The sequence below is a fragment of the Terrapene carolina genome, unplaced genomic scaffold, assembly GCF_002925995.2.
Source record: "Terrapene carolina triunguis isolate 2854851 unplaced genomic scaffold, T_m_triunguis-2.0 Scaffold88, whole genome shotgun sequence".
NCBI lineage: Eukaryota > Metazoa > Chordata > Testudines > Emydidae > Terrapene > Terrapene triunguis.
Window position 1 is genome coordinate 14,594,356 of NW_020664439.1, and position 25,144 is coordinate 14,619,499.

The following is a 25,144-nucleotide window of genomic DNA, read 5'->3' on the forward strand; positions in this document are numbered from 1 at the left end:
ATAAACCTGATTTAACTGGCCAGTTAGTTAAGTTTGCAGCTGCTTTGGATCACCAGCACAAAGCAAAACAGCTGGAATGAACTGGTGAATATGGTCCAATGTTTTCAGACATGCCAGAAAAATTAGAATGACACAGAGAAATTGTGATTTGCAGAATTCAAAGAGTCATTTCAGTGGAATATTTTATATAGCCCGTATACATTGTTTAAAGTGCATCTTACACTTCACTCACCTGTAGATGGGACCTGACTATTGATTTCTGCTTGTTAAATTCAAAGTTCTTTCTCATGAAAAAATAAAGAAGAGCAGATGCCTCTGTTTGAGTTGACCGTGACCTATGGTTACAGCATTTCAGGATTTCATAGCAGAATGATCCACACATGTCTGCTTGCCCTTGAAAAAACGCTGAAGGAAACTATAGAGAAAAAAAATGTCAAAATGTTTAGCACTTCTCCCACTCCTTGCTACATTCATTTTGAATGAACATATTTTGTGTCAAACTTTCATTAAAAACAAGCCTCTATCTCTCAGACACACCAGTGTCTAGCAAAAACATCTGCCACTAGCTAAGCATTCTTTTCTGTGTAAAAATGAAAGTGAAAACAGTGTGTGCAAGTTGTGTACAAAGCATTAATCAAATCCTGTTGTGTACAAAGCATCAGTCAAATTGACCTTCCAAATTTGTATTTGATACACAAATAACATCATGTGCACTGAAAGCATAGTGAGGTGCAGCAGTTACAATGAAAATAGCATAGTCAAGGACGCTGGGGAAAGTTCAGACAGCATTATAAAAGCTGACCAGTGAGGAGAAAAAAGTTTGGAATAGCACTACAACTGGGGAAATAATGGGGGTTTTGCAGCAGTCTCGAAAGGTTGAAAAAGTTCATTTCAGTTGGACTAAAAACAAAAAATTTCAAAATATTTGGTGAATCCAAAAGTTAAAAAAAATGTTTTGAATTGAATTAAATGTTTCAGTTGACCTGAAACAAAATAATTCAATTTGAGCATTTTTAAATGTTTTTGAATTTATTTAAAGAAATTTAAAATAAATTTCAAAACAAAAAGCTATTTCAAACCAAAAATGGAATTATTTTTGTTGGGGGGGGGGGGGGGGGGGGGGATGGAAGGGGAGGAGGTAAGGGGAGAGGGCTAGTTTATTTTCAAAACAAATAATTTGGTGAAATTGGCATGAATTCATAAAACATCTCAGTGTTGCCAAATCTGATATTTTTGCCAGAAAACATTTTGCTGAAAAATTTCACTCCTCTCTATTGATTACTATGCCTTCATGTCACATTAAGCCAGTGTTCCCCTTGTGGCCAACAGTCTGAACAGCATTAGAAGGCAGAGAGTGTAGGATGTAAAGGTCCAAGTGGCTCTGTTCGTTGAGAGCTACTGATCACAGGATGGAGACAGTAGAAAACAGAAGGAATGAGACGAGGGAGAAGATAAGCATGTTTGGCGCAGATCTAGATTGCTATAGAGATTATTATCCCCACAGGAGCCACTACTGAGATCAATATGCCTACAGACGTTTGGAGAAAGAACACAGCCCCTGAAGGCAATGGGGTGGATGGATCAGATGATGTTAGATATTTGCTCTCCTGCCACTGCACATGCTCCTCTGGCTCCTGGAAGTCTGGTGTGTAATTTAAAGCAGGCTGTGACTGGTTTATCTTATGCTTCTGTTGGCCTTTGAGCTATGTTGCTGGAAGAGGCATGACCATATTTCTGTTTTTTTTTTTTTTTTTTTTTTTTTTTTTTTTTTGTTTTGGTTTTTTTTTTTTTTTTTTTTTTTTTTTTTTTTTTTTTTTTTTTGCAATTTACAACCATTGTGGAAGAATTAAGCATGTAGCTTAAACTTTTCTCCACTACTGTGTTACATGTAAGGGACTGGACAATCAGATCCATTTTGTTTAATGTTACAAAATTACAGTAGCATTTCTCCCACTTCTCCTCAGTCATCACTATAATCCATCTGCCAAATCCTGATTATTTTTTTAAAATGTCCTCAACTCCAGCTCTGATTTTGTAGCTTTTAGATCTGGTTCCCAGGCACAGTGAGGTAGTTCAGCGTCTAAGGGTTAGAAAATACTCCCATAATTATTTGTACCTACAAAACTGCAGATAGTAAATCAGATGGTCTTTTTCAACACTGATCCCTAAATAACAATGAAATGAAGAGACAGAAAGCACCTTAAAGTGTGAAATCCTCCACAAAGTTGGATTTGTTGCACTGCCCTGCCAACCTTATGTAACAGTTTTCAAATGGAATAAAAGTATAGTTACCTTGCTCACAAACAACCGCAAGGCAGCAAAGACATGCTTGAGGGCTACTGCCGACTGGTTGACTTGCAAAAAGAGCAGGTAGGTATCAAAGACCTTTTTCATCAGTGCATTCTGGCAATCAGATTGCTGGAGTTGTCTCTGAAAAGTTAGCACACAAACAGGATTGTAATATTTTTAAAATAATGGAACAGAAAATGGCTCATTTCGTTTTTTTGCACCAAGTCCTAATGTGTCCAAATGTGGTAGTATCTTTAATGTCAGCCCTACAAGTGCTTAGAGGTTACCAGCAACGTGAGGCATCCCCCGCGGGCTGCGGGCTCTTCATACCTACAGTAATATGCGACCATTGTTTTCCACTGTTTGTTCTCCCTATTCATTAACACTAACTATTACATATACCACTTAGGACAGGGAAGTGGGATTCATGAGAACTGGGCTCTGATGATGGCTGCCACTTTCTATCTGTGTGACCTTGAGCAAGTCACTTAGGCCAACATTTTCTAACTTAAATGCCTACAGTTAGACTTCTAAATCTGTATTGCAAGAATGGCTTGATCAGTGACCTGATTTTAAGAGGTGCTGAGCATCCACAACGCCCGCTGACTTCAGTAGCAGCTATTTCTGCATCTCTGAAATTCAGATGACTTTGGCCATGTCTACACTTACCGGTAGATTGGCACTGCTGCAATCAATACAGCAGGTGTTGATTTAGCAGGTCTGGTGAAGACATACTAAATCAATGGCAGAGCGCTCTCCCATTGATTTGTGTACTCCACGTCTCTGAGAAGAGTAAGAGAAGTCAGTGGGAAAGCGTCTCCTGTTGACAGCGAGGTGTAGACACCGCAGTAAGTCGACCTAAGCTAAGTCTACTTCAGTTACGTTATTCATGTAACTGAAGTAGTGTAACTTGGGTCGACTTGCTGCGGTAGTGTAGACCAGCCCTTTTATTCAGGTGCCTCAGTAAGTAGTTAGCAGCCTAAGCTTTAGGCACCCAAGTTCGAAAAGTTTGGCCTTAACTTCTCTGTGCCTCAGTGTCTCCATTTTAAAAATGTGGATAATACTTACCCACCTTTGTAAAGGTATTGAGATTTTTTAATGACAGGTTTATATGAGATCAAAGCATTACTATCATCACACCGTAGCAAGTGATGCTGTTTCCATGGGTCATCCCTTTTCTTAGCTCTTCTGCTCAGCCAGGACACTTTAGGCCAGTACCTGCATGGGGGCTTAGTACTCCCCTTCCTTCACCCCACCGAAACCCCTCAATAATGGAATGATTTGGCATTATATTTGTTTGTAATGTACTCATGGGCATTCTCTTTTTGCTCAAACCTATGACACCATTTCAAGCAGAATTTGCAACAATAGAACATACCTGGTGGTTCTGAGTGAAAAGACACAGTAGGTCAAGAATGGTGAGGCAAACCTCTGTGGCAATATTTGCCTCTGTGTCTGCGTAGTGTACAATGTCTGTGTCATTGGAGCTGCCTGCAGCAAAAGAAGTGGGAAGAGAACAACAAAGTGAGTATCAAGATAAATAACCCTCCAATCAGATCAAGAACTGCTTCCCAAATCAGTACAAACATTCATTCCTAAGTGTGCATGTAAGCTAAAAGGGGAAAGAGGGTTGTTTGCTTCAATTTTGTTAATTTTGTAACATCTTTTCAACTTTGCAGAATATTGTTTCTTTGTTTGCTTTTTTCATCACAGATTACATTCAGCCTGACAAGAGATTTGAACAAGGAATTATATCCTATCATCACATCTCCCTCAGAAAAAATGTATGCAGGTTCTCAGCTGGTGCAAATTACCACGGAACTCAATGAGCTAGGCAAAAACGTGGGTGGTATGAATCCACTGAAGTCCATGGGAAGTCAGCACCTCTGAAAAGCAAACTACTAATTTCGTTTTCTAAATATGTGTTTAAGTACCTATCTTCAGGTTCTGATGTTTGCAAGTGTTGGCTTTTTTTTCTTTACAGGTCTATAGTCCAACTATTAATATTCATACAAGTTCCATTTCAGCCCTTAGGGCCTGATGCAAAGCCCATTGAAATCAATGTAAAGACTCTCATTGACTTCAATGGGCTTTGGATCAGACTCTTATACATTATGGGCTGGGCTCTATAGAGAAATCTAAGATAGAGAGACAGACAGATAAGTAGATTCATTTCCTTCATACTTACTTGCCATGCTGCTGTCTATCATTTGCAAGAGTTTGGGGTTGGAAAATGCATTTTTGCCACGGATTATTGGTAATGTTTGAGATCTGTGATGTTTGTGGCCATCATGACTGGAAGTAGAATGCATCCTGAAATTGAGAGAGCACCATTTTTTGTTTAAATGTTATCATGTCCCTATAGTTTTTCCATGTCTCTCAGAATTATCTGCAGTATTTCTCAATGACCGTAAGGGAGACCAACAGATGCAAAATATTTCAGGTTAATATAGCTGAAGAACAAAGTCAGCAAGGTATATATAACACAAGCAGATGTTTTGTGATTTCTTGAGATCACAGGAGACATAACAACATTCGCTTATTACTAGGAGAAGCGCTGGTTTAAACACTGACCAATGTTTACACGACAGCCCTTAAGGGAAGAGGAATTGAGCTAAGTTCTGTTGGTTTAGAATACAGAGAAAACTTACCACCACAAATTATTAAACACAATTAATAAATAATGGGGGACTGATGATTTTAGAATGGACACTGATAATAAAAAAGATAAATTCTTTTCGTATTCTGCTAATGAATACAATAGACTATTTTGCTAAATAGAAGACATTTAAAACTAAGGGCACCAAATTCAGGCATATACATTCATACAAAGGTTCCAAAATAAAAATGGCCTTATTTTCAAAAGTACTGGGAACCTACATCCACTGCTGAATTCAGTGAGAACTGACAGCACGTCTGAAAATCAGGTCTCTTTTATTTAGCTGCCTAAATATGGATGCCTAACTTTAAGTACACAGTTTTGAAAATTTTCTCCTCTGCACATGTTATTTTCTGCATACAGGCCTAGAATCTGTATGAGTTTTGACTTGCACAGTTAGCACATGATCAAACCCTCAGAAGGAGAGGAGGGAGGGTTACCTCCAACTTTCCCCCATGGTTTCCAACCCCATGCCTGACCATGGAATGGGAAGGAGGTTTATTCCCTGAAAATCACAAGTTTTCTGAGAGCCACAACACTCAGGAGAGCTGCCAAAAGCCATCCAAGTGGAGAGCTTGTGCCTCAGCACTCCTACCCTTACTCCCCGCAGCTTCCATTTCAACATGACCCTGAAGGAGATCTTTCTTTAGTAGACGTGAAGGCCAGAAGGTACCAGTATGACAACCGTGTCTCCTACATACCACAGGCCAGGAAGATTTACCTGCATCAACCCCATAACTTCTGGCTGAGCTAGATAGTGTGTTGTTTTGAAAGACAACCAATCTTGTCTTGTGCAGTCTTTAAGGACTTCAGCTGACTGAGAATCTACCACATCCAAGTTGTTCCAATGGTAAATTACCTTGACTGTGAAAAATATGGGTCTTTAAGCTGTGCTATCCAGGCCTCCCTCATACCCTAACCCTCTTTTTGGGGGTGGGGAAGGGGCTGGCTGTATGGTGTTCGATGGAGTCATCAGAATTGTGGGACAGGGAGAAGGATGCCACAGATGGTGGCTCCACTCCAACCCCATCACCTCCTGTCCTGCTCTCCCAAAGAGTGGACTCCCATCTCCTCCAAATACACATAGGCAAAGGGTGGGCTTTGCCCTGAGCTTTTCCCACCAGGAGTAACCTGCCCAGGAAGAGGCCCTTCTACTCGTGGACATGTAAGGTAGAAAATCAGGACCCAAGGCACTAACAGTTTTAGCAATAAATTGAGCATTTATGTCTACTTTCCTCTCAACTAAAAATGTCTCTGATTTGTTGGCAATTATTTGATTATATTAAAAATATTTTTAGACTTTCAAAAGAGCTCAGCTCCCTTTCAGTGGCCAGATTTTTGCTACCCAGCATGCTGCAAATCTGGTTCTAAGTATCGCAATGGGAACTGCTGGGTGAAAATCTGACCCCAACTCTTGAGCACTGACTTACTTTGAAAATCTGGCTCCACAGTCACATGAAAATAGATTGTTGGTCAGCAAACATAAATAAATAAACATACACCCAGGGGCGGCGCTATGTTTTTTGCTGTCCCAAGCACGGCAGTCAGGCGGCCTTCGGCAGCATGCCTGTGGGCGGTCCGCTGGTGACGCGGATTTGGTGGCGTTTCTGCAGGTGCTCTGCTGGTCCCGCGCCTTCAGTTTTCCTGCCACCGAATTTCCGACAAAGCCTCGGGACCGGCGGACCTCCCGAAGGAATGACGCCGAAGGCCACCTGACTCCCGCCCTCACGGCCACCGGCACGCCGCCCCCTGCGGCTTGCCGCCCCAGGCATGCGCTTGCTGCACTGGTGCCTGGAGCCGCCCCTGCATACACCTTCAAAAGAAGAGTGCAAGTTAGAAGGGCCATTGAAAAGTAACAATATTTTATTTATCTCTTAACATATGTCTTTGCCATTCCTTAAAAATATTTTTATAGCCAAAAGGGCTAAATGCTGCATTGGGAGGATGCAGACTGTAGCAGTCGCTTGAAACAGCTGCAGCATGCCTCATTTGTGGTGGTTTTCTAATTTGGTACCACCATGCTGGTTCTCCTGTAAACGTGCAGCAAAACAATGGCCTCTTCATGCTTTAATTCAAAGGCACCTTGCCAGTTCCAGCTGTGAAATGAGATCAGTGCTTATTCGGGGGGGCGGAGGGGGGCGGGGGAAGGAATGCTTCCTTTTCCTCATGTTTCATTTGTTCCAGCCATATGCCATGATATAGGCTTATGATGTTGGGCATTATTGGGTTTGAATCAGCTGCGCAGAGATAAACAATTTTATCTGAAAAGCACAGAACGGTGGGAATACAGCCTTTCTCAGCCTGCTCTTAGACAAAGTCTACAAACCACATACAGAGAGAAATTCACTTCCTTCAGTCTTTCTCTCCTGGCTTGGCTGCTCTTTGGGTAGCTACCTCAGGCCATTCAGCCCACACCCTTGATCTTCTTTATCTAGAAAGTCACTCCCACTTCCCTGATGTTCAGATGAGGCAATAAGTCACCTGTCTTAAAGAGTCAGCAGAACCTACTTAACCTTTCCCCAGCAGGAGCAACACCTGGTAACATGGGAGCATGTGTTATAAACACACACACTGATTTTCCCCTCAAGTGGGCATTAAGGCTATTACTACAATGCACATTTTACTTCTGCAGTTTATTCAGATGCCATAGGACAGAACAATTAAATTCTGCTTAAAATGTACAATTTATTGATTATTTGGAGAAAAAAGACCAGGAAAAAGGAGCATACATCTAGCTTATAAAATGGATACAATAATAAATGACTACACTACATGTAAATGTGGAAGTAACCAGATGGGGGCCAAACATAACCACCCAATAAGTGGCACTGTAAAGGGGTCTTTAGGTGGATGTAAATGAGATTTAGCCCGTGTTTAGAACTATTTTGATCTGAATTTGGTTTAAGGTGTTAAAAGCTTAATAATTACCATTGCGGCAGTATACCAGATGTCTGACAAGATGAGTTAGATCCTTTAAGCGTACCATTATTCTGGGTGGCCTGAGCAAACTTAAAGGCAGCAGCTATTTTCCTGTTAAGAGAAAATAAACGTTAACTCTGTTATGGTATGTGCCCCTGATCAGGTCATGTCTGTGAAAAACACAAATGTACCTGGCAAAACATGATACAAAGCATGAATTGGTTAATACAGCAACTCTTAATTTTGCTGCTGAACATATGACAGACAGCAAAGTTCATTGTTGTAGCATGAAATGAAAAATGAAGCATCATAACATGGTGAAACAGAAGTGCACGTTTCATGCTTGACAGCTGGAAAAATGATCTCATGCTCTTCAGTATAGTGGGCAGAGAAAAATATTAGGGGCTGGGGAATCTCAGTTTCTAAGGCTTTTGAAGCATTCATGGATGCATGATAGCACCGTTCCCTCACAGTTCTATGGTGACAAATAGAAGGATCTGTTTGTCCTTCTCTGGCATTTGCACTCAAAAACAAGATAGGGAAAACTACTACAGCTTCATGCACTATCACAAGTAATCCACCTGGTTGCCTAGGAAAATGGCTATATTAGTTGAGCTCCAAACATTCATAGGATTAAAAAAAAAGTGTACATCAGCCAGGGCCGGCTCTAGCGTTTTTGCCGCCTCAAGCACACACACACACACACACACACACACAGTAGGTCAGCTACCATATTTAAGAATGATGCCTCCAGAATGAAATTGATATACATTAATGATTTTATCTAAGTGTTAATCCCCACAGTAGTACTTAAAATAACAATATAATCTACATTGTATAGGTAAAAAATAATTACCTTATTATATTTCGTTTTCCTAGATATCTGAAATTTTGCAGGCAAACCCTGAAAGGCACGAAGTACATTTTGTAATGATTCTGTTTAGTGACACCATACTATTTTTCAAAAATTCTGAATCTCGATCTTTTTAAGAACACCCCTGATAAATCCACTACTTTGTTAGCAAATGATCCAAGATCTCCCGGAACTTGGGAAACAGAAGGGGAGACTATCACTTCCACTCAATTATTGCCCATCTCTTCTCCCTGGGTTTGGGATTCCTGCATGGTCAGGGGGAAAAAACTGTGGGGATGTCTGCAGGAGGACAGTTTCTCCACCAACCTTATGGAAATTTTGTGGCTAAGTAAATGATGACCCAGTCAGTTCCATCTTATTCATCTTTCCCAGCTGAGCTGGTTAGGGGGTTCTGGGTTCAGTTCCAAGCAGGGAGCCTGCAGGAGTTGTGCTCAGAAGGAGCCAGAGGAAATTAGGTCAGGACTAGGAGCCCATGGAATATGAATAGCTCTGGAGGAGGTTTGGGGAGGCAAAGGCTTTCCTTTTCCCATGAGGAAGAGGAGTGGCAGCAAATCTCAACCCCAAGCAGGAGAATTCATACAAAATTCTGTGAGGAAAACCCCAAAGAGTTTCCTATCTTTTCCCTGGAAATAGCCAACATAAGGATGATATGGTCTTTAATCATTAGCATGCCTGAATTTTACCCCAGAGAGTAAAACATACTATTACTACAGCAGCTGCTAGAGAACAATATTATTTAACAAACCAGCAAACAAACCAGAGAGTGAACTTACTCTAAAATACCGAAGAAGTCCGCTATCTCTGTGAATGGAGCTCTCTGCCAGTAGGAAATCAATGTATCTGGAACGTAGGAACATCAAAACGTAGGAATTTAGCAATTATTAGAAACTGAGGATCCAAAGCCCACTGAAGACAGTGAAAAAGTTTTCTCTTGACTTTATACTAAGTTAACACTGCATGCTTCTTTTGGCTGCATGCAGAGGATGTGCTTGAGAAGCCCCCCAGCACAGGTTTAATAGCAGTGTAGACAGTGAGGTGCAGCTTAGGCGAGTAGAATACAGACACACCTGAAAGTGTGGATCTGTACTCGAATACATACCCTACATGGCTCTCTACTCATCCAAACTGTGCCTTCCCGCTACACTGCAATTTTAAATCTTGTAGTGTCCCACTATGCAGGAAAAGACTCCAGCAGCAAGGAAAGGCTCTGGCGGGGGGAGGAAGCAGGGAAAGGCTCCTGCCACAGGGAAGAACTATGGCAGCTCTCTGCTGCTGGAGCCTTTCCCCGCTGCAGGGAAAGTCGCCAGCAGTGTGGAAAGGCTCTGGCAGCAGGGAGGTAGCAGGGTCTGAACCTTTCCCTGTTGACTCCCTCCTGCCAGAGCCTTTCATTGACACATGTAGCTGTGCACCACAGTGTGGACGCAGCCTGCTTGTCACTGCAGCATGTAGCCACACATATCCCACATGCTGCTGAAAGCAGTGTGTAGCATAGACGTAACATTAGGCCCTAAGGATTTTATAATATTTCAAGTAAAAAAGTGCTTTTTAGGGTTGTTGTTTTTTTACCTTCTGAAATTGTTTTCATAATGTGAAGGAAACACATAAGAAGGCTTCTAGTTTCAGCCTGATCTAACTTGTCGAAGCGAAGAGTTGATCCAATCAAAGACAAAGGTCTCGCAATCTGCGGAATTGGAAACACACTGGCTTATTGAGTATCAGGACAGACTTTTTAACTCTAAGAATTGTTTTCAAGTGTTTACGCATGTACCTTTTCACAGGTGTCAGTTCTCTCACTGTTTTTTTCATTGGTACTTGGGTTAGACTCAAGACTTGCTAAGGAAGCTCTGGAGTCAGCATGGTTTGCTGCAGAGATAGCTATTGATGAAAAGGCTGTAAGCAAAAGTCACGGCAAACATGCTAAAATAATGTGTATGGGTACAAAAACTAATAGTAATAATGGAAAACCAAAAATATGTTGTATGTAGGATGGACAGCTTTGAACTGTTAACCTCTGTCATGAAGCTACTGGTGACTACATTTGGTACTGAAAACATGCAACAAATTGAAATAAAATGATACAGTTTTGCTGTTATTAATGGCATTAAAAAAATCCATTACTTTTTATGAAGGCCTGATTCAAAGCTCACTGAAGTCAGTAGAAAAACTCCCACTGACTTCAGTGGGCTTAGAAATGGGCCTTAGATGAAGTAAACAAAGTAAGTTGTGTTTCTTCCCCTCCATTATATTTTGAAAATATAAAAATGCTTGCCTTATTAAAAATTCACACCTGTAATACAGCATGTAATGACTTCTTCGGAGTGTGACTTTTTGATGTACCTAGCATACACTGTGAAGAAAGTGGCAACTCCCCATTCCATGGAGGTTTTAGAATTACAGGAGAATCTCTGTAAATATTTTTAAAGCATGAGGCAATTGCAAGAATACATTAGGAATTAATAAAACACTAAAGGCAAGGTTGGCATCACCACGAGAGGCAGTACAATAAGGAAACCAACAAAAGTAGGGTAGCTTCAGAAGAAAAATAAAATGTATCCAAAAATATTGGAAAGGAGGAGAAACACAGGATCGCTTGTTTCCCTGTATATCACATAAATGGTTTAATGATGATATTCTTGATGCAAGATACTTTTCAGCAGAAAGCACAATGGGGTGAAATACACAAAAATCTGTGTGTGTGTTATCAGCACTTCTTTAGTACCTGCTATAGAGTTCAGGACATCTTTGGAAAAAGATGTATCCACAGAGTTTGCATGTTTCATTGCTGTTTGACTCTGAAGTCCTCCCGCAGTGCTCAAGTCATCCCTAGATCCCTGCATTTCAAAGTGGGCAGAAACAAGAACTCAACTACATAATATCACTTTTTACAATCTCAGACTCAGCCTGTTCATTAATTTTATAATTACAGTACATCTGATCGGATCGCTTAGACACTGAGCTTAAAAACCTACTTTCAGCTGATTAGACAAGGCAGCCAGAAGAGATCAAGGCTTATCATAACACACTGAGTAACGATGTGGAATATGAAACCCGCTCATAAGCAGATTTGCATATGACAGATCAAGTCTAAGAGTGTGTTTGCTTCTTAAACCACTTGCATAAATGTCAGAAAAAGGGGCATTTTAATACTACTAGCAATTATCAAGTGAAACAGGTTGGTTTGCTGGAAGCTGAGGAGGGCCATAGCTTCTGCAGACACTTGCTCCTATTTTTTGGAGACTGAATATGGTCATATAAATAACACATCTAATCTCCTTAGGGGCAGATGCAGACCATACGTGCATTGTTCTAAACAATACTCCTACCAGGTGATTTATAGAATAGTGCTGGGCTGGATTCTGATCTGAGCTACACATGTGTAAATTCCAAGAAAGTAACTCCAGATTTCTACCAGAGCAACTGAGATCAGTATCTGGCCATTGTGATTAACCTGAGATGCTGCAACCCCATTTCTCAGCCACTGATATTTGGTCAGTGAATGCTGAATAGAGATCAACTAAGATTATAAAAAGCAGCTCTCAGACTTCTCTCTCAGTGCCTTCATACCACATTTTTTTAGTATGGTTCCCACAGATCAGATCTTGAACCTCTAATGGACAACCAAGGCCCTGATCCTGCTCACATTTATGCATGTGTTTAAACTTATGCATGTCAGTGTTCCCATTGGCACCAAAGGAATACTCCTGTGCATAGTGTTAAGCACGTGCACAAGTGTTTGTAAGATCAGGACACATGACTGTACTGAAGTGGTACAGACTTCCTGCCAGGTCTTCTGCTTCTCAGGAGCCGGAGCAGCCTCACCACGAGAGCCATGCAAAACCAGCATTGCTTTTTATGAACCTGAACTTGTGGGTGTTGTATGGAAAGCTGCCACTAAGGCCAACTCAACATGAACCCCCCTGCAAATCTCTCTCCCTTCCCCACCCTCACCTCACCATTCCCATAGTTCTCAGGATTTGTCCTCTCCCTTCTTGATTGCGTTTCTGGAACTCTAGTCTGAAAATCTTCAGTCCCCTTTATAATTGTGGGTGGACTCTCCTTTTGTTAATGCTAGAGGAAGTAAGGGATATCAACAACTACAATGATTCATATTAAAGTTCTGAAAAATTGCATTAAGTTACCTGATTGGATGTATTTATATTGAAAGGAAAAATATCCTTCATGTAAATCCTTGGCAGATTGTCCAAAAGCATGCCATAGAGAGGCATGTACAGATTTGCTATTTGTGCCTGTTTATCCTAAGAGAGAGAAAAAAATCCAAAGAAACAAATCATTGTAAACTGGGGAGTGAGTAGTATTCAAATGTATTTCACTGCATGAAAATATCAGTGGAAAGAATAAATAACACACTTACCTGATCTGCATATCGATCATCAAATGAATGTTTTGCCATTAGGTTTTTAAGTACAGCCAAAGCTAAGTGCCTAATATCCTGGTCCTCTTGCAGTGCATAGCCAACTTCCCGAAGCAGCAACCCAATTAAGAAATGTTTATGGCAAAATTCATTGGTCAGGGTGTATTCTGGAATATCTGGATCAGAACAGACAAGGATCTCATTTTATTTTTAAATGAACGATGTTAACATACATTCCAGAAATAAAGTTTTTGACAAAAATTCTCCAGGCAGGCTCATGTGTGAGTTTCAGAACAAATTAACAAACATCAATAACAAATATTTCTTAAGATCATGCAGTTTGTATAATTTATAAATGAATGATGATTTACATATATTGTTCTTGCCATCTGAGGTTCTCAGAGTAATTTACAAACATTGAATAAGCCTTCAAACACCCTTTTGAGGCATAGCATCTAAGTATTATCCCCATTTTATAACTGAAGAAACTGAAACACAGAGATCCCAACATCCCATTGGTCAGATGATTTAAATGACTTCCCCAAGGTATCACCACAGTTCAGTGATAGAGCTGGGAATAAAAATCAAAACTCCTCAAGCCCAGTTTTATCTATTCACTGCTAACACTCCACATGTAGCACTGTAAGAAATTAAGCTCTTACCTGATGCATGATATTCCTGCGTTGATTCTGAAGGTGTCACAGAGTCTTGATTTATCATGAATAGAAAAGAAAAGGCAGGAATCATGCATTTTTACTAAATCAAATTAATGACATTATGATGATGTGTGAAAAGTATATTTGATTTTCTTTCCCTCTTTTGATGCTTAATCCAAAGCCCATCAGATTCAACAGAAAGATTACTATTGGCTTCAATGTGCTTTAGAGTAAGACCTTGGTTAATTGTCTATTTCGTTTATAATGGATGCATGATAAACATAGGGCTTTTTAAAATTCAGTTTGGCATAGTAGAATAAGTAACTATGAGATACATTTCAGTTTTTTGAACAGAGTACTCTCTATACGCAGGCAGAGATTTTCACACTTCACATTTGCCAAGACACCCCAGCCAATAGCTTTGGATAGCAAATTCTTGCAGAATAATGTAGAAACCAGAAATCATGGTGTTTGATCCACAAGATATACATTGGAAAAAGTGACTTTGACTGGAGGCAATTCAACCAAATGTGACTAAAATACCACTCTTCTCCTAGTAAAATATTAATGCAATAATAATGAATAATTAATACTTTACTCTCCTGTAAAGCCTGCTATGTTAAAGTCTCCCAACAGTTTACCAACAGAAATGCATTTAGCTTCACCACAGCTCTGTGAGATTAGTACTACATTATCCTTTTGCTGATGAGGAAACTAACACACAGAGAAGAAAATACTCATGGAGGTACTGAGTAGCTCCTGCCTTCAGCAGGATCAAATCCTAAGTGACTTGCCCCAGGTCAAACAGGACGACTGGGAATAGAGCCTGGGGTGAAATCCAGGTTTAACTAAAGTCAACACCAAAACTGCTCAATCATGCGCTTTAACCACAAAACCGAAACTAAAGAAGTTGTTCCAGCTGTAAAGGGGGTGGGGAGAAGCTCCTCTCTTACTCTGTTTTGCAGAAATGGCTAAGGAAGCGTAAAAGATGTGGAGATTAGACAGTGCATCATAAGGCCTCTTCTGCCTTAAAAGGCACTTTACTTGTGGTATAGGTGACTCACATTGTCAGTATATATGTCTATAAGAGTTCAGTAAAGGGGGGAAAAGGAGTAGTACTGGCCACAACTAGGAGGCCACATTCAGAACACCATACACACTGAGTTTAGCTTTGGAGGGTAAGTACCCACAGCCTATTGATAGTGAAACCTACATTTCAGAACAACAGGTTGTTGGGGATCTACTCCCTAAGGATAATCAGCTCATAGATACTAGAAACACAATGGCTTGAATGTACATTAACCAGATGAACAGGAGCAGAAGAGTCTCCCACCTCCCCTAGTTACTGCTCATGGAACCTCACTAACCCCAGCTGAAGAGGATACAGCTTCCATCCTCCTTCACAGCTTTAAGTTCCTTCTTTTCTGCTGCACCTGCTCTCAAACCTCCTCCTAGTTTCAGACGTCTCTTCTTGCAGTTCTCATCTCTCAACCCAGTTTCAGTTTTAGTACTTCTCTCTCTGCAAGCACTCTAAGTCACTAAACCAAAATTTCCACTAAATGACCCACTTTAGAACCGGATTTGCAGGCATATTTGAGATGAACAGAAATAAAGAAAGACCTGGAGAAGAGCTCTGTGTATCTTGAAAGCTTGTCTCTTTCACCAACAGCAGTTGGTCCAATAAAAGATATCACCTCTCTCACCTTGTCTCAGAAATAAACAGATGTTTAAACTGGGAGATCTATCTTACCTCTTGTTAACATCACATCTATATCCTATTCTCTACTTTCATATCTAATGTCTAGATGTTATTCTTGGAGAGTTTATAGTACTTCCCATACTAACTGGCCTGAGAAATATGTGACAATTAATACATTTCACAAGCCAATATATAAGGTGAGTTATTACCTGGAATGTTTGCAGATCGTATGGGCAGGCACAGAGGAATAAAGTGTTCATGATGACAAACTTCTTGAAGAAAGTCAAATTTGTACTGATATAAAATCTGAAACACCACAATATTAAATAATTGGTATGGACTTTAATGACAACAGGAAACAAGGTTAAAAATTACATTAATATTTCTCTCTACCCCAAAATCATTCCCATCAGCCACTAAAAACTAATGGTTTGTTATGTAATGCTATAGTACAGAATAAGATTAAAAACTTGGTTCCCCCTCCCACAAATGATATTAAAGGCATTTGTCAGAACCATGCTTGCGTTTTTTTGTGGATTCCTGAAATTTAATTTCACACTGATTCTGTATGACTTTAACTAAATGACACATTTAAAGCAGCTGTAACTTTAAGACCATGCACTGGCTCCCTTGGATGGCATATGCTGTTACTTAAACTCTTAGGAGCTATGATGCATCGCCTTCATTTCACATAATTCAGGGCTGTAGCAATCATTTCAATAGTCTGTATCATTCACTGACCCAGCACTATGTGCTCACTAAAAAACAACAACATTACAATGATTTTGTGTGTTTCCTTTCCTCCTCACTCTTTTAATGAACTGAGTACCATGGTTTGGTAGTATTAGGCCTGACCCAAAGGTCAGCTGAAGTCAGTGGTAAGTCTTTTCATTGATTTCATTGGGCTTTGGATCTGGCTCATACTGCTTTTGATAATACATATCATCAACTCCAGTCATTCCTTTCAATTGGTAATGGGAGGGCTGCTCATTAAAGTGTTATTGTGTTTTAATGAGCATTGATAGTATAACAAAGTTTATACAAAGGGAACTATACAAACTATAACAAAGAGAAAAACTAATTCCCATGTTGCTGTGTGGGTGCATGTATCAGAGCATTTTAATAAGAATGAATACTGTGTAGCAACAATATTTTGCCTTTCTATCGCACTTTCCTAACCAAAAGCTCCAAGTACTTTGCAACCGTTAATGAATTAAGCTTTGCAATTCCCATGTGAAATAACTATTCCCATTTTATAGATGGGAAACTGTCTTGCCCAAGGTCCTACAAGGAGTATTTAGATTTGTTTCCTCTTCCCAAAACAATGTTCTAACTCATAAGAAACTATTTCCCAGGATGCTGTAGGACCAATTCATCAGAGCAATAATAAGCTGATACTACATCCCAGTATATGCATGTATCTGTAAAGGCCCAAATCTTGCCCCTTCTTAAAGGGTGCGAAGGATCCATGTCACAAATGCAATCTTTTCATTTCCGCTGGGCAGTAGAGCTAGGATGCCACAAGCATAGAAAAGAGTCTAGACCAAAAAGGCTGGAAACCTTTTGTGGCTTATCTGAACTTTTCAGAACCTGTTGAATAGAGCTGGTAAGGAATCTTCCATTGGAATGATCATATCTCCATGATGCACCATGGTCATGGTCAACCAGCCACAGAACTGGGCTGATAAAAGAGAATGGGGGCATGAGGCACTTGAACTAAAACTCTAGTGAGGCACCACAGCAGATCAGGGGAACACAAATAAACGTTAAAATGAAAAATTACAATATTTCTGAATCCAAATTTTTTAATATTTTGGCTTTTGGTCCCAATTCAGGATAAAACAAACGTCAAAATATTGAAAATTTCAATGGATCAGTTCTACCGTTGAGTTTCATCCACACCTAGGATAAATTCACTTGATGCAATGTTATGTACTAACACAACCACATATACTATTTCTTCAAATGGCTAGATGTACAGTTCAACTTTCTAGAATACTGGGATCAGCAAATTTTTTGTAAGTAAACAAGCAGTTAAAAACCAAAGTATGCAAGCCAATGAAAGCTTAACCTTGCTTCAAAACTGAATGACTGGCTCTTGTTTTGCTCTCTAGTTACAAAGCAAGACAAGCCAAGACACTGAGGATATTTTGGTATTTCCTCAAAGTCATAAGAATCTTTATAACTCATTTTATGCATATTCTTTTTCATTGGCGTCAAGTCTGTTACACTGGCACATCTGTCTTGGCTCCTCATTGATTCTACTTTCAAATGTTCTCTGGCAGACTATTTGGAAAGGAAGCTATGCTGTAGATATCATACATACATTTATCTTTGAGGATGTGCTAATTTCTGCTATACAGACTGACCAATCTCCAATAATGAACTGCTCTGTTAGCAATTAACTGGATGTTTTAATTAAACATCTGTTTTTGCTGCTGAACTGAACTGAAACATGTGGAAACAATTTTCAGCTTTTATAGAATTCTTTGCAGATTTATGATCTTCATGTATAACACAATAACTAAGGGCCTGATTCTGCAGCTGTTCCTCTGATTATGTGAGAGATCTGAGTACAGCTTGATGTAGTTAAAAAATAGTGAATAATTTCACTATCAAAGGCACCAAGTTTGGTTCTTTATAATTCATAGGGTCATCTTATTTATTTAGATCACTACTGAATATTTGTGAAAAAGTTCATGAATCATAAAAATTTCACAAACTTTTGCCGGATACCAAGAGTGCACTGTTTATTATTTGTTACTATCCTGCATATGTTTCTCTGATCCAACCATGGAGCAGAAACAAAACCACCTCACTTATGCTATTAATCACACCACATAAATAGTGAAGAGTTGACCAGACCAGTTTGTGATTGAATCACCCATATTTTGAAAATTATTGGTCAAGCTATTTCAGTGAGTATTTACAAATACATTAGAGGAAAATGAGCATGCAGTTCACAAATGACTTATTAACCTAAAATAGGGCTAGTGTCCTGATCTTGGAAGGAACTACACAGGGGTTGACCTCTGTACATCAACAGATCCGCACTGAAGTTCAATTGAGTTCTGCACAGACATAGGAGTCCAGCTATATCAGAGGTTCTCAAACTGGGGGTCGTGAGGTTATTACATGGGGGGTCGCGAGCTGTCAACCTCCACCCCAAACCCCGCTTTGCCTTCAGCATTTATAATGGTGTTAAATATATAAAAAGTGTTTTTAATTTATAAGTGGGGTTGCACTTAGAGGCTTGCTATGTGAAAGGGGTCACCAGTAAAAAAGGTTTGAGAGCCACTGAGCTATGTGAAGCTCCTTGCAGGATCAGGACCTACATTTGTAACACACTTTATGGTAAATAATTTCATGAACTCTACTTCTGAGCATGGAGTAACTACAGAATGGATCGTAAATAGTTTCATTCTGAAAATACTCTACTATCAAGTCCCCTTTAAAAAAATATAACTCATACCTTGTGGTCCCCTGAGCTGAACATGCTTACATAGCTGTTGACCATCTTAAATACAAATCCACGATCCATAAACGTAAAACAGCGCTAAGGAAAAAAATAGAATGTTTATAATTGTATATCTACTACCAATAGCACAGGGCCAGATTTACCAGTACAATCTGTCTGCATTGTGCCTCTCCAATGATGTGTGGCTAAAATTACTACCATAGTGTACAAGTAATTAGGAGTTAGTTTATCTGAGGAAATGGCACTTCAAATACTGTAGCACTCAAAGGCAGGTAGCATATGATGCAAGCTGAGCTAAATATTTGCTTCAAAGCAATGATTCTTGAATCCAGACAAACAACTCTCTGACTATGAACTAGGTTCTCTCTCTGGGAGCAAATACACGTCATTACTCTACGTTATTATGAGAACAGCAGCTTGATGAGGCCAAATGGTTGGGAGATGTAAAGTTTGTTATAGTGCTCAAGCCTACAAACAGTTACTGATATTCTTCCCCAGAGTGGGACAGTCTTGCAGGGTCAGCAAGGACTTTAACAACTGTAATCCTGGGGACCAGGTCCATCACACAGATGCTCTTGAACTGTACAAGAATAAAAACCCCCAGAGTGTACAGTACATGGCATTCAAATCTGGCTGCTGCAAAATCTGGTCTGGAGATGTCAAGCCATCTCTTTAGTTTACATAATTTGTTATGGCAGACCAGAAAAAAGCAAGGACCAGATGATTCTGATTGCAGCATAACACGGCTTTATCGCTTGTTCAAATATATAACATGTAAAAATAACAGGCAGAACTGTAATAGTAACACAGGTGTAATACTGACATGAAATACTGGCAAGCAATGCCAACCTCTCAGTGATGTAATGCATTGGGTAAATAAAACTCATGCCAGCTAGAATAACAGCAGATAAGGTTTCCACATAGCACCTGAAATGGAGACCATTTCGGAGGACTGCAGATCTACTATTTATTAAAGTGTGCCAAGAGAGACTATATCCTCTGTATTGCTGGGTTTCTTGATAACTTCACAGGAACAATTTATTTCCTGTATATTTTTTCCAAGAGCTGTGTTTCAATCTGCTGCAGAGAGATTCACCGCTTAGTCTCAGTGTATGTTGTACAGTACGCTCTATATGTCACTACAGGGATCGGCAACCTTTCAGAAATGGTATGCCGAGTCTTCATTTATTCACTCTGATTTAAGGTTTCGCGTGCCAGTAATACATTTGAACGTTTTTAGAAGGTCTCTTTCTATAAGTCTATAATATATAACTAAACTATTGTTGTATGTAAAGTAAATAAGGTTTTTAAAATATTTAAGAAGCTTCATTTAAAATTAAATTAAAATGCAGAGTTCCCCGGACCGGTGGCCAGGACCCGGGCAGTGTGAGTGCCACTGAAAATCAGCTCGGGTGCCGCCTTTGGCACGCGTGACATAGGTTGCCTACCCCTGTGTCACTATGTCACAAGGTTTTTATTGTTCCTGTTCCCAGCTTTCCAGTTATGTAATTAGCCACACTGTGTCCTAAATGCTAATTCTTCCCCACCCCATAGCTAATCATGAGATCACTGCAGATACTGGAGAATGTCCAAATGATTGAGGGATACAGGAAAAAAAGGAATCTTATTGCTACTCCCATCCCAGAAGAGAGTTACAAGAGGCATGAATTGGTCTATCAAGTAAATGAAAGAATGCTGCAAAACCCATCCTTGGGCAATCAGAGAAAAACTAGCACAAAGGCAGATAAACTACTTCAGATTGCTTTACTTATCCACCACATACATTAGAGAAGACTATGGGTAAAGTTTTCAAAAGTGCTTAAATGAGTTAGGCATCTAACTCCCTCTAAAAGTCAATGGGAACTGGGTACCTAACTTACTTAGGGCTTGTCTACACTTACATTTTATAGCGCTCTAACTTGCTGGCTCAGGGGTGTGAAAAATCACCCCCCTGAGCGCAGCAAGTTTGAGCGCTTTGAAGCGCTAGTGTAGACAGGCTCCGTGTGCTGGAAGCCGCACTCCCAGTGCTTGGAGCTAATCTCCTCGTGGAGGTGGATTACCAGGAGCGCTAAGAGACCTCTTTCTCAGCACTCGCACGCGACCACACTCGCACTTCAAAGCGCTGCCGCGGGAGCATTCCAGCAGCAGCGCTTTGAAGTTTCCAGTGTAGACACACCCTTAGACACTTTTGTTAATCTCATGAGGGGACAGATTTTTAAAGGTATTTACGTGCCTAAAGATGCAGACAAGTGTCAAGTGGGATTTTCAAAAACAACAAGGCACGGAACTCCCACTTAAATCAGTGACTGACTTTCAATGAGACGTGAGCTAAATCACTTTTGAAAATGGGACATAGGCACTGCTGACAATTTTATGCTTTGCTCAGAACAGCTACTATTTAGGTTCCACAGACAAAACTGATGAGTGATTGTGATGGCAAAAATCATTGTTGAACTGTGAAAAAAATGATCATTCATGACTGGAACACATGCAACTTTTCCTGAGATAAAATGTACATATAATTACATGCTTCAGCAGTTTACAGAATACTTGCAATATTTAAAAAGGTGTGTAAAAGCTGGCTACTTATGTTATTATGATGGTCACATCTTATGGTCACTACTTCAGTCCTATAGTAGATCAAGAAATTATAATAGCTTGATTTTGTAACAGTTGTTCCATTCATCAATACACTTCTCCTTTACTCAAATGTTACATCTATGAGCTGTACTATTTGCCAGTGTGGACCCTTTGTGATGAAGACAGACCGACAGCTATAAGAGAGTGGTCCTACTGGGTTCTGGGGGAAGTGCCACTGAGGAGGAGCCACTAGGGAGGAGCCACTGAGCTCGGGACGCAAATAAATATGGGGGACAACAAAGAAAAAAACAGGGACAGATGTGAAGGTCAATAGGGAACCTGAAGGGGACACTGAGCAGAGAACCCCAGACAGGGCTGACTGCTCCTCGATAAGAGAGTGGTGGAAGATGGGTATATCAGTCCTAGAATGGTCAAGGCTCTTTTCTCTATGAAATGAAAAGAGGTTACCTCAGGTTAATTAGGGACACCTGCGTCCAATTAAAGGCTGCCAGGGATCTTTAAAAAACCCTCTTCTAGTAAGACAGTGGGAGGAGGGGAAAGAAACGAGCTGCAGCGGGGAGAAAAGGATTCTCCTAGGTAGAAAGCTATTTCCTCCTGTAGGGGAATTATTAAGTTTTCTTCTATTTGGGGAAGGGCGGGTGAGCAGAAGCCAGCGTAACAAGTCAGTGCTCTGGTGGGGGAAAAGAAATGTATGTGTTCTGGGGGTTTTTGCTTAAGAGAATGACTCGGGCTTACCCTGAAGCCCACTTTGTAAATACTCTAAATAAACCACAGTTAAGAATTAAAAACTTCCAGAGTAGGATTTATTTACTCCCGGGGGGGAAACGTGGAGGCTGACATGATGAAAGAGGAGCCTTGCCACATCTTTTATCAGGACAAATATGTACGAGTGAGGCTTTTCTAGTAGATTTATATGCAGCCACTGGACTTCCACAGACCTAAGAGCATAGAAACAATCATACTATAAATCAGTGCTGATTCTGCATCTTCAGCCATCATTCGCTTGGATAGCTCTTACTCCCTCAGACTGGAGTTTAATCTCCTTTACTCTGCATTGACTATGACTGAATAAATGCATGTTCAGTAATGACTGAACATCTCACCTTAAGGAATCTGGCAATGCTGTGGTTTGCATTTTTTGTTTCTTCAGGAGCATCTTTGTATTTCCAAACCACATGGTCGGACAAGTTCATTATCAGTATGTCTAGTTCAGCCTGGAATGATTCTGGAAGTCTCTCAGTTCGAGGAATCTACGAAAAACTCAGATTATTACTTCAGAGTAAACAGAATTAGAATACATTTACTTTACATGGTTAAATGTATTTGGGTAGAAATTAATCTTAAAATTTAGTTTATTACATAATAATGTATATTCTTACCTGTGTTCTGTTTGTATCAACCAAGTGCTGTGCCACTGATTTTAAGATAATTGCAAAGAAGAACCAGGAATGCTGTACAAATATTATGGAGAAAGTTACATGATAATATTAGTGTTGAAAAACAGATTATTTTGTCAGACAAGATGGGTGAGGTAATATCTTTTATTAGACCAATAGAGGCCTTGTCTCTCTAATATCCTGGGGCCAACATGGCTATGATGACACTGCATAGATTATTTTGTGATATATTTTACATCTAAGAATTCCTCTGGAGTTCTCAGCAGTGTGTATTGATAGAATCTACATCATAGAAAAATTAGAAAGCTTTACATTTCACTATGACAGTATTTAAGTCACTTGAGTTGAAGCCACACAGCACCTTGCTGGATCTGGCATTTGGCAATTGTGATTGTGCCTTTAATAAGAAGTAAGGAGTGAACAAATGATCATTTCCATTCATATTTACACCTCTGTCTTAATTCGTGCTTTGTTTGCAAGTAGATATGGCAGAAATACATGACACATAATAATTATAGTAGCATAACTGGAACCCTTCATAGCTGTCTCAGCAGAGAGGTCAATGACTGAAAGGGCACAGAGAATATGTCCTAGTAGTCATTTGCACAGACTGGTGGGCCAGTGATGGGAAGCTTGTCCCATGATATGATGGTTCTACAAATGAACAGAGGACTTCAATCTCTAGTACCTTTTAGTAAAAATAAATTGACCTATTAAAAAGTGTAGAGTGTACCCGTATAACAATAATGACTGTGAGGTTATTTAACAGCCATTTAATTTCTTGCATGTAAAGTACACTGTGGGCCAGACTGTCTCCTCATTCTCCAGTTCATTTCTGCCAGTATGGTGGTATACACGAGCTAGGAACTGTCTGGATCAGGACAATTGAGAATCCCCTTGGTGTGGGGAAGTCCTCAGCAGGGGAAAAGCCGGCATAGCTAGCTCTTACATGAGTTCCCTCCCAGCCTGGGTGTGGCCTGATGGGTGTGGCCAGAGTGCTCGCTCTCTTATTTGTTATTTCAAAAAAACAAACCAACACATTGGCAGCTCTTCATGCTTATCAGAATAATTATCTTTTACATTTGGCTAATTATAAATCAATAGTAACTGCATTAAAATCATATTATTTGAATATATATCCTGTTTATAAATATGTATCTGAGCTGTAATTCCTGGCACCATTTGTGAAGTTAAAAAAAAAAACATTCTTAATGTTCTGACTCACTGTATTGTGTAAGAATTATATTTCTCACAGTGGTTGAGCAATAACAGAAAGAAAATTCAGCAGGAGGAATTATACAATGTAAAATCACCATGTACTGTGCAATGGCTTATGCTGAGAATTCACAAAATTACAGCAAGAAAGCCTGATAAAACTGTTGGATTATTATGGGCTTTGAGATGTGCAAAGCGCACAGTGGAAAGTGAAAGAGAGAGGAGGAAGCTGAAGCAGAAATTGTAGTAATATTGAAAACATACTAATTTTTAAAACTGTATTATTCACCTTTAAAACGTGTTTCACTGTTACTTGATCATTTGATTTCAAAAGACCAGTCACGTTCTTGGCGAGCTCCTCATGAACAGTCCTTTCTTCAAATGACTTGGTCTTGAACACATACTGAAGAGAGATCAATAATAGTACTGTAAAAACTGCTAGAAATCCCAGAAACAAATAGTGGTGCATAAGGAATGCATCTTCTAAGAATAGCTGTGGTGCTGATCTTTGCCTGTCAAAATATCTTGACTGAAAAAAATTAATTGACATAAAGCTGAACAGCAATGGTACAAAAACTCCTCCGATTGAATCTGACTTTTAAGCAGTACTCCCCATAACTTTCAACTTGATTTGAATCAAAGGGAATTTCTGCTTAAAAATCACTGGCATGATATCATTATTTTTTTCATTAGGACATCAGAATCTGATTCTTTTGAACTCCCTTCCAAGACACTTCACCAGAAAAGGAAGAACAATAAACCTGCAGGGGAAAAAAGAAGGGTTTTCAAACCACCTAATCAGGATCACATTTCCTTTGTTCCTATCTTCCAATTGCAACAGCTTACTTGGTAGGAATTCTTCATCCTGAAAGGGGTAGAGCACCCACTAGAATGGAAAGAAGGGGAATAGCATCCCCTTCCAGGCTATAGCCCAAGGAACAGATTTCCTCTGCCACTAGATAGCTCATGGACATAAATCATATAT

At 39.8% G+C, this 25,144-nt stretch overlaps 1 protein-coding gene across 3 annotated transcripts in view; it reads right to left on the reverse strand.

Moving 5' to 3' along the window:
• DOCK10 (dedicator of cytokinesis 10) overlaps positions 1-25,144 on the reverse strand; it is a 194,104-nt gene that overhangs the window by 32,591 nt on the left and 136,369 nt on the right. For 2 of the 3 annotated variants that reach the window (XM_024195224.2, XM_029911090.1), the window contains 18 exons: positions 24,449-24,562; positions 22,927-22,998; positions 22,651-22,797; positions 18,941-19,024; positions 15,678-15,774; positions 13,776-13,820; positions 13,114-13,289; positions 12,881-12,997; positions 11,461-11,572; positions 10,510-10,631; positions 10,308-10,422; positions 9,515-9,581; positions 8,724-8,771; positions 7,877-7,978; positions 4,478-4,602; positions 3,668-3,780; positions 2,293-2,430; positions 233-415 (listed from right to left, as the gene is read on the reverse strand). In XM_024195224.2, coding sequence (XP_024050992.1) covers positions 233-415; positions 2,293-2,430; positions 3,668-3,780; positions 4,478-4,602; positions 7,877-7,978; positions 8,724-8,771; positions 9,515-9,581; positions 10,308-10,422; positions 10,510-10,631; positions 11,461-11,572; positions 12,881-12,997; positions 13,114-13,289; positions 13,776-13,820; positions 15,678-15,774; positions 18,941-19,024; positions 22,651-22,797; positions 22,927-22,998; positions 24,449-24,562 — 1,977 coding nt within the window. The remainder of the gene's footprint in view (positions 1-232; positions 416-2,292; positions 2,431-3,667; positions 3,781-4,477; positions 4,603-7,876; positions 7,979-8,723; positions 8,772-9,514; positions 9,582-10,307; positions 10,423-10,509; positions 10,632-11,460; positions 11,573-12,880; positions 12,998-13,113; positions 13,290-13,775; positions 13,821-15,677; positions 15,775-18,940; positions 19,025-22,650; positions 22,798-22,926; positions 22,999-24,448; positions 24,563-25,144) is intronic. The other variant, XM_029911091.1, reaches the window with a different exon arrangement.